This window comes from Cryptomeria japonica, chromosome 9 (genome assembly GCF_030272615.1).
Source record: "Cryptomeria japonica chromosome 9, Sugi_1.0, whole genome shotgun sequence".
Classification (NCBI taxonomy): Eukaryota; Viridiplantae; Streptophyta; class Pinopsida; order Cupressales; family Cupressaceae; genus Cryptomeria; species Cryptomeria japonica.
This window is the reverse complement of record NC_081413.1, coordinates 477,595,781-477,606,208: the sequence shown is the minus strand read 5'-3', so window position 1 is coordinate 477,606,208 and position 10,428 is coordinate 477,595,781. Positions and strand designations below refer to the sequence as shown.

Here is a 10,428-nt window from a genome sequence, read left to right as displayed (position 1 = left end):
TTTGTTTGTTTTTTGGTTATTCATGTTGTTAGTCAAGCCTTCTCTATTCTTGCTCATGTTATCTTTGCAGGGTTTCTTTGAGGTGCTACGCTTTCTATTCTTCTTCGTTCAAAGTAGTTGTTGTTCGTCTAAATTTGACCCAATCATTTTTTGTTGTCCAAGCTAAAACATCCAATTCAGAGATTATATCCTCCTGCTTGTCATGAAATCCTAAATTAAGTTGCAATACGAGTGCTTCTATTTATTCCTCACTAGGGAGAACCATATCAATTCATTGAATTCATCCAAAGGTTTTGGGTAGATGGGATCATATGCATGCGATATTTTTGTGTATATGCAAAGACACGTGTCTCATATAAGATAAGAGCAATAGATTGGTCAGGGTTGGTGAATAGTTCCTCAGCTCATATTCTTTGAAGGTTCTTGTTCAATCTCTTATGCTCTTCTCTCTTTCGGTATTATGTAAACCTAGACTTTACTCTATGAGGCATTGTGTTTTTTGGTTCATTTTAGAAATGTAAGACAAAATCCTATGCTAAGGATGAAAAACACTTTCTAAGCTAAGGATGTAGGACACTTAGAACTAACTAAGTAAAGGCTTCCTATTGGGGTTTAGAAGGAGGTGGTTGAAAAGCTAGGGTTCTTTCTTCTTCTCTCTGTCTCTGTTGTCTCTCTCCTGCTCAATTTATTTCTTTAAATATTTATCAAGACATTCAACTATGGCTTCCTCCTCTTCTATGACAAAGATAGTATGTATGTATTAAGCATAGATAGTTTTGGTTTCCAGGATAGGTTGTTTAATCCTGTGATAATGTCTTCTTGGTGATTATCATATGATAGGTTGGGTTAAAGCAAGGGGGTAACATTGACACTAGGAAGAACCATCTTGAATCATGACTCTAATTGAAACCCTCTAAGCTATGCGCGATTATAATAGAAAATCAAGAGAGTAGATTGACTTTCTAATTAAATCTAAATGAGATTGAAAACTAAAAATGAAAATCGATTAACCTCTAATTAAGATCTTTAAATGAGATTATGAACTGAATTGGAAATGAGTTAACCTGTTAATTAAGATCTAGATGAGATTTTGAACTGAATTTGAAACGAGTTAACCTCCTAATTAAGATCTAATGTGAGATTTATAACAAGAAATTGAAAAAAGTTACCGCATAATTAAGACCTAAAGTGAGATTTGTAACAAGAATTGAAACAAGTTATCTAATTAAGATCTAATGTGAGATTTGTAACAAGATTTGAAACAAGTTAACCTCCTAAATAAGATCTAGATGAGATTTGTGTTGGCAACAACAATGAAGGAAAACTGAGAGCAAGGGGGTGAATCAGTTTTCACCGGAACTACAAACTTAACCACAAATATAGATCTGATAAACTGCACCAATAACAAAGAAGAAAATAGATAGCACAACACACAACACCAAGATTTTGACATGGAAAACCCAGTTAAGGGAAAAACCATGGTGGGAACCTACCCACTATAAGATGATACTCTACAGTAGTATACAAAAATACAACAATGGGGAATGCACATGTGTTCGGGCACACTTCCTAGAGCTCGTTGCTCAAAAGATGACCCAAAAGCCTACAACCTTCAGGGAAGTCTCACTGACTTACAACAAGATTTGGACTACAATCCAGAATGAATGAGCTGCAATAATAGCATCTGCAAATGCCTGATGACAGTTTTAGTTAAGCACAATTATCTGCTCTGCAACACCAATCTTTTCTCAGTACATCACACTAAAAGATGAATACTTGTTCGCACATACACCACTCTCTAATAATGAAGACACAACCTCGATACCTAAATTACATGACAATATCACCTATTTATACAATTCATCAACCTTGATAACAAGGTCGGCTAAACCCTCAACTCACAAGTACAAAATTACATCACATGATACAAAGATCAACCACCGGACTAATATAATGATATACATGACATAACATGGACCTAAATCAAATCTCCAAACACACAACACCACCAGAAATCATTCCAAGATCAACCGCAACACACTAAACCACCAAGAAAACCACATAACACGAAGAACATCACCGATTCAACAAAATCACCAAAAACTCAGACAATGATCAATGTAGATCATAAAAAAAGGACACAATTAGGAAACACCAGAAAGCATGTTAGAATCATCAGTAATAGTTGCACCAACACCACTTATCAAATCTTCATTTGTAAACGTCTGAAACTCAAGAACACTCAAACAACAACAACTGTCACAAAGAAAGATAACTTGCGAAGTACGAAATCATGAACCATCTGAAATGAAGATACACAAGACCATCCCAAACAATATCTCAAAATCTTAGGTCAAGATTTGATCACATCGAAATATACCAGAGGGAATACTGAACTCTACAAAGAACTGATCAAAAAAATAAATAGCAAAACCGGATCATATTCTATAATCAATTAAGCTTCCCATATCACCAAAACTAATACATAATAATATAATGATACTATAAATACTCCATACACCAAACCATAATCCCAATGAACCAATCAGCAATCACCAAAACAAGAATATATTGACATCAATGACAACAACATATCCTAGCAGCAACAATATCCAACAACCTCCCCCTTTGGCATTGATGGAAACATATGAATGTTAATAACAATCAATGCAAAGAAAGAAAATAACTCCAACGAACTCCCCCTAAGATCAAGTAGATAAAACAATTTTTCTCATGCTTCTCTCCCCCTTTGATAGCTATACCAAGGATCTCAAAAAAAGAAAACCAAACTCTTCCCCTTAGGACATGAAACGTGAATCTCTCCTCCGTAAAACACATAATCAGACTACTCCACTAGAGGAGCAACACTAACTCATCAATCCGAATAAAGAAATAAGACTGTGAAGTCCATCGGATTGATGCAACTCAATGCATCTAGTTATCATCAGGAGGGGTGGATACCCCTAGCTTGTCTCTCAAATAGACAAATGTATCTGCAGGCAAAGGCTTAGTGAAATTATCAGCAATTTGTTCTTCTGTAGACACATATTTGAGCTTCACTTCCTCTTCACTGACTTTTTCTCTCAAGTAATGATATTTTATTGACACATGTTTAGTTTTTGAATGTTACACCGGATTCTTTGACATGCTAATAGCACTCGAATTATCATTGTATATGACAGTACGCTCATCATAGATAACTCTGATATCCTTCAACATTTTCTTCATCCAAACTACTTGAGTGCAACTACCAGTAGCAACAATGTACTCATCTTCAACAGTAGATAAGGATACTAAATCTTGTTTTCTTACTAGCCCATGAAACCAATTTCTTTCCAAAAAAGAATGCACCACCAGAGGTACTCTTCCAGTCATCAACATTAGCAACCCAATCAACATTAGTGTAAGCGCATAACATAAAATCATCATTCTTCAGATACCACAAACCATAATCCAATGTCCCCTTCAATTAGTTGAATATTCTCTTTACAACAGTGACATGAATATCTTTCGGATCAACTTGATATCTAGCAGCCATGCACACATCATGCATAATGTTCGGCCTAGTTTGAGTAAGATATAGTAGTCCACCAACCATAGATCTATATAAACTCTAATTAGCTTTCAGAGATTCATCATTCTTGAAAATTTTGCAGCCAGTCACAATATGAGTTCCAACCAGTTTGGAGTCATCTAACCCAAACTTCTTTAGCAATTCCTTCACATATTTAGTTTAAGATATAAAAACACCTTTTACAGTTTGTGAAATCTCCAAACCTAAGAAAAATTTCATCTCACCTATCATAGACATCTCAAATTCTTTATGCATATCATTGACAAACTTCATGCTCAAGTCATCATCTCCTCCAAAGATAATATCATCAACAAAGACTTCAACAATCAAGATGTTATCATTCTCAATCTTAAAATATAGATTATTGTCAGCAATCCCTTTATTAAATCCCAATTTCAGCAAATGCTTATCCAATCTAGCATACCAGGCTCTAGGGGCTTGTTTCAATCCATAAAGAGCTTTCTTTAGTTTACATACCATGTCTCTATCATCTGAGAATGAAAATCCACCACGTTGCTCAATGTAGACTTCTTCCTCAAGATAACCATTAAGAAAAGTTGACTTGGCATCCATCTGATACACCTTGAAATCGTTATAGGCAACATATGCAAGTAGCATTCTAACACCTTCAAGTTTGGCTACCGGAGCAAAAGTCTCCTCATAATCAATTCCTTCTTTCTATGAATATCCTTTGCATACCAATATTACTTTATTTCTAACAACTTCACCAGTGGTGCAGGGAACCTCTTGGTTTTGGATTTTGTTTGTTTTTTGTGTGTTGGTAGATGATCCTACACCCTTGAATGGTGTTTTGAATCATTGTGGATCTTTGGAACCTATGAATGTAATAAAGAACCTCTTGTAAGGTCAATTGGCTCTAGGTCATTTATAAACCTAGTGACCAACTTTGACCATGGGATCATCTAGGGTAGGAGGTATGTTGTTAAGTTGTCCCCTAAGTTGTTTTAGGCTTAGGATTGGTCTACAAGTCCATTAATGACTTTGGAATGTCAAAATTGAAAAGTTGTCAAAAGATGTAAAAAGTTGCAAAAGTTGGTAAACAACATTTCCCCACCGATTGGAAAAGAAGTTCCAACGGTCCTAACTAGTTTAAAATTAGTTGTAGACATTGGGGGAAGGCTTATTTGTGCCTTAGATATCATTTGTGAGTTGCTTGGATGATGAATGTAAGAAGTTGGTGGTTTGAATAAACAAAAAAAACTCAAATTTTGCCCATTTTCACTGGTTTTCCATACTGTATGATTTGATAGAGCATTGGTTGGCATGTAGTTTTGAATTAGTTGGATTGTGGTGTGAGTGCAGTTTTGAATGCAAGTGGTTTGACTCGAATTGGTGGAGTTTGGAGCAAGTTGTAGGCAGTTTATTAAAAACTATCACTCAAGGACCCGGTACATAGGGTTTCACCAAAAACATGACCCTAACCTGCAAATTCTATTGAGTAACTCATTGGCCCTTTGGGAAATGCAGTTTGAAGGTGTATATATTATTATTCCAAAGGGGTGGAATCTGGGAGTGAGTTTTGGTGTGGTTTCCACTATACCCTAGGTTAAACAAAACCATGTGTTTAGCCTAGTCTTGAGGAGGAATGAGAGAACAGTCACCTAAGGAGAGTTTGGGAACTGGTCTAAGGGTGGCTTTGGTTCATTATATACCTAAGAAACATTCCCAAGGGGTGATTTAGATCCTGCAACCCCACGCTTAAGTAGTTGTTTTGGAAAACGCATCTAATTAGGCCTATTAGGTCTGCCAACCCAGTAGGTTCTTAGGGGTGTTGGAGTAAGGTCATAACTCCATCTCTTGGAATTGGATGTAAGTCCCAAAAGAGTACTCCTAAATGTAATTATTTCCTAGGGTTCTTTGAAGTAAATTTGAATTATTTGAGAAATACCAGTCAGATAGGGCTATAAGGAATAGGCCTAATTGGGGGTTCCTTGACCTGGGTGCAGTAGGAAGTCTTCAAACTTGGGTGAAAGGCATAGGATGAGTGTCCTTGGTTTTAAAATATCCCTAACCCTCCTTAGAAAGTATTGTGGTTGATTGAGTACATTAGTGTGTGTCTAGAACCATAGTTGTAGGTTGAGATAAGCCTTGTCTAGGCTTAAAAGGGTGAATTGGGTCTTCTTACCTTCTTGTTTCCCACTTTGCATCAGGTGGTATCAAAGCATTAAAGGTTCTTAAGGGTGGAAGAAGGAGGTTGGTAAGATGTTAGAAGGAGAAGACATTAGTGATGGAAGAAGGATGACCAACATTGAATTGGCCAAGTTCGTAAGAGAGCAAGCAACAACCAACAAAGAGATGAGGAAAGAATTGGATAGGTTGAAGGGTAAGATGGATAAGAAGCAAGGAGACTCTAAAGAAGAAGAGGAAGAATGGAATGAGGATGATTCCCTTTTGTAGGAAAGAGAAAGGATACCTGTGGATCAAAGAAGTTTCCTTGAAGCCCTTGAGAGAGTAGGTAGCAGAGATGACAAAGCAAGCCTACCTGTGTTTACTGGGAAGATGAACCCAAAGGAGGTGATGAATTGGTTGGAGGTCTTAGAGAATAAATTTGAGTGTGAAGATGTGCCTGAGAACCAAAAGAAGAAGACTGCTAAGTCTAAGATGAAAGGATCTTCCCTTAGTTGGTGGAACTCCTTGCAAAATGAGAGAGTAGAAGAGGGAAAGAACCCCATCTTATCATGGAAGAGGATGGTTGTAGAGGTGAAAAGACAATTTGTACCTAAGGACTATGAAGTGACAATGCAGAAGAGATTGCATAGCCTAAGATAAAAGGATTTGGATTTCAATGGTTACACAGAGGAGTTCCACAAACTGTCCTTGAGAGCAAGGGTGCTAGAGAATGAGAAACAAAATTTGGCAAGATACATGAATGACCTCAAGTATGCCATTCAAGATGAATTAAGTCTCTTCAATTTGGAGATAGTTCACAAATACTATCAGATGGCACTAAGGATTGAAGAAAATTTTAGAAGAAAGGGAGACCAGCAAGGTAGAGGAAGAGGAGGTAACTTTAGAGGAAAAGGTAGATTTGGTGGAAGAGGGACATCTCCTAAACCACAAGGATAGTCAAGTAATCAGGAATCAGAAGGAGAACCAAGTCACAGGAGTAGTTTTAGAGGAAGGAGACCAAATGGTTGAGGTATATTAGGAGGTTGAGGAGCCAATATGTTCACTAGAAGGTGTTTCACATGTAATCAAGCTGGCCATCAGTCATTTAGATGCCCGGAAAAACAAGGCTCTGACAATCAAAGTGGAGAAAGGAGATTTCATTTGGCACAGGAGGAAGACACCCAAAGTGTGAACTCACCTTCAAGACATGTAGACCCAGAGCAAGGGGAGTGTCTGATGTTCCAAAGGACCCTCTTGAAGGTACCAACCGTCAAGGAGCCACCACAGAGGAAGACACTGTTTAGAACTACTTGCAAGGTAAGTGAAAAGGTATGTAGAATCATTTTGGACTTAGGGTCAACAGATAATCTTTCTTCAACTGAGATGGTCAGCAAGCTTGGATTGAAGAAACTTCCTCATCCCTGCCCCTACAAAGTCTCCTGGTTGAGCAAAGAGCAGCAAGCCTTGGTAAGTTAACAAGTTTGGGTTGATTTCGAAATAGGTGGATATAGAAACAAGATCTTGTGTGATGTTGCAGAGATGGATGCTTTCCATTTACTCCTTGGAATACCATGGCAATATGATGTAGTCTCAAGACATGATGGGAGGAAAAATGTCTACAAGTTGACTAAAAATGGTGTGCAATACACTATGACTCCACTACCAGATGATGGTAAGGACAATCACGTTGTGACTAGTGTCATGTTAGTAGGTAAAGAGGAGTTTATGCAAACAATCAAAGAGAAGGTTACCCCATGCTTTTCCATAGTGGTGAAGACAAGAGAAGAAGTGAGAAAGAAAATGGAAGACAAGGTGCAAGAAAGGACTACAGGTCCTAGGGAAGTGAAGGAATTGTTGGAAAGATACAAGGGTATAGTTGCAGGAAGCAAACCAGAGACCTTGCCACCTTTAAGAGATGCAAGTCACTGTATTGACCTTATACCAGTCTCAACATTTCCCAACAAAGAAGCATATAAATTGACCCCTGATCAAAATGAAGAACTTGCAAGGCAATTACATGAATTGCTAGAAAAGGGTTCATAAGGAAGAGTATTAGCCCTTGTGTTGTCCCTGTAGTATTGGCCCCTAGAAAAGAAGGTACATGGAGATTATGTATGGACTCGAGAGCCATAAATAAGATCACAATCAGGTATAGGCTCCCTATGCGTCGGATACAGGACTTGATGGGCTATCTAGCAGGAGCCAAGTACTACTCTAAGGTGGACTTTATGAATGGCTAGTTATGCCATTTGGCCTCTCAAATGCCCCTAGTACAATCATAAGACTCATGAATGAAGTCTTGAAACCTTTTATCAATCATTTTGTTGTTGTGTACTTAGATGATATTCTGATTTTTAGCAAGGATAGGGATGAGCATCTAACACACTTGGATTTGGTATTGAAAAGGTTGAATGAAGAACAGTTGAAGATAAACTTGGAGAAGTGTCTCTTCTTGTAGGAAGAGTTGGTGTTTCTTGGTTTTATAATCTCCAAGAGTAATCTCAAGATGGACCCATCCAAGGTGGAAGCAATCCTCAATTGGCCTACACCTAGAAATACAAGTGAGGTCAAGAGTTTTCATGGTCTTGCAAGATTCTATAGGAATTTTATTAAGAATTTTAGTGGTGTATGTGCACCTATGATTGATACTATCAAAGGGGGTAGAAAATGTCAGTTTGTATGGACTAGTGAGCATACAAGTCCTTTTAATATTTGAAAAGGAGGGTAGAAGAACAACCTATATTGGTTTTACCTGATTTTCATAAGGTTTTCACCATAGAATGTGATGCAAGTAACAAGGCAACAGGGGGAGTCTTGAGCCAAGAAGGTAGACCAATAGCCTTCTTTAGTCAAAAATTGAATGAGGCTAAACAAAAGTACTCAACCTATGACTTAGAGATGTATGCAGTGGTCCAATCCTTGACGAAATGGAGGCATTATTTGCTGCCAAAGGAATTTGTAGTCCATATTGATAACCATGCTCTGAGTTTCTTGAATAGGTGGGACAAGTTGAATCACCAACATATGAAGTGGATGGAATACCTTCAAGCATTCACTTTCACCATCAAGCATAAGAAAAGAGTAGGCAAATAAGGTAGTTGATGCCCTTAGCAGGAGGAACTTGACAATAAAAGAGATTCAGTTGGAGAGCATAGGCTTTAATTCCATGAAGGATATGTACCAAGGAGATGAGGATTTCCATGAAGCATACCAAGTGTGTTAGGAAAAGGGTGACAAGTACCACAATGAGTTATTAGATTTTACTCTGCAGGAAGGTCTACTTTTCAAGGGAAGTCAACTTTGCATTCTTAAAGGTTCCATGAGGGAAAACATTGTGAAAGAGAAGCATTGTGGGGGATTGGCAGGTCATTTTGGAATTGACAAGACCCTTGAGTTGGTTAAAAGATTCTATTTCTCGCCTAAGATGCAGATTGACATCAGAAAGTATGTGGAAGGTTGTGTGATCTGTCAGAGGGCCAAGGGTATCAGTTCAAATGTAGGCTTGTATACTCCTTTACCCATACCAAGCAAGTCATGGGATTCAGTCAGCATGGACTTTGTATTCGGACTTCCAAAGACTAAATAGGGTCATGATAGCATCTATGTAGTTGTTGACAAATTTTCCAAAATGGCTCACTTTCTACCTTGTAAAACCACACATGATGCATCCCATATACCAGGTATATTCTTCAAGGAGGTTGTAAGATTACATGGTTTGCCACTATCAATTATCTTAGATAGGGATTCTAAGTTTCTTGGACATTTTTGGCAAACTCTTTGGAGAAAGTTAGGTACCAATTTGTCATTCTCATCAGCCTATCATCCCCAATCTGATGGATAGATTGAGGTCATCAATAGGTCACTTGGAAACCTATTAAGGTGTCTGACTAAGGATCAAGTAACTACATAGGATTCAATACTTCCTCAAGCAGAATTTGCTTATAATGACTTAGTGAATAGAAGAACTGGTCACAGTCCCTTTAAGATAGTGTATGGATCACATCCTAGAGGTGTATTGGAGTTGAGATGTAAAAGAATTGGACAAAAGAAGTGCACAAGCAGAGGACTTTGTAGAAGTAATGAGGGATGTCCATCAACAAGTCAAGGATAGGTTAGCACAAACCTCAGATAAGTACAAGCATGAAGCAAATAAGAAAAGGAGAGATTTGCAATTTAAGGTTGGAGATATGGTGATGATTCATCTCAAGAAGGAGAGACTCCCTAAGGAGAAATACACCAAATTTTTGATGAAGAAGATAGGCCCTTTCAAGATCATTTAAAAGTGTGGCAGCAATGCCTACAAGATTGATCTCTCACTGGACATTGGTCTCTCTATAACTTTCAATGTTTCAGATATCTATGCATATAAAGGTCATGTTACTGATGTGTGTGATGCAGGTCCAGATGATTATAGTAGGGAAGAGATGTTACAAGACCTACCTATGCAGCCTAAGCTTGCAATTGAGCATGTACTTGATAGGAGGGTGAGTAAGAAAAGGAGGCATACTTATTATGAGTACCTGGTCCAATGGAAGGACAAACCCTTAGAAGATGCAACCTAGATGATAGAGCAGGCTTTGGAGAAGATTGGATGCAAGGTTCTAGATTTGCCAACTCAAGAGACTTAAGTTTTTCTAACCCTAGGAGTATGGTGAAGGGAAACTCTTGGTTTTGGATTTTTTTTGTTGTTTGTGTGTTTGTAGATGGTCCTACACCCTATAATG

The 10,428-nt window shown here is 37.9% G+C and overlaps 1 protein-coding gene across 1 annotated transcript; it reads left to right on the top strand.

Annotated features, from left to right (window-relative positions):
• Window positions 1-7,243: 7,243 nt before the first annotated feature.
• LOC131075984 (uncharacterized) lies at window positions 7,244-7,747 on the top strand. Its single transcript, XM_058012999.2, has one exon. It carries the CDS (start codon window positions 7,244-7,246, stop codon window positions 7,745-7,747), a length of 504 nt encoding a protein of 167 aa, XP_057868982.2.
• Window positions 7,748-10,428: the final 2,681 nt, after the last annotated feature.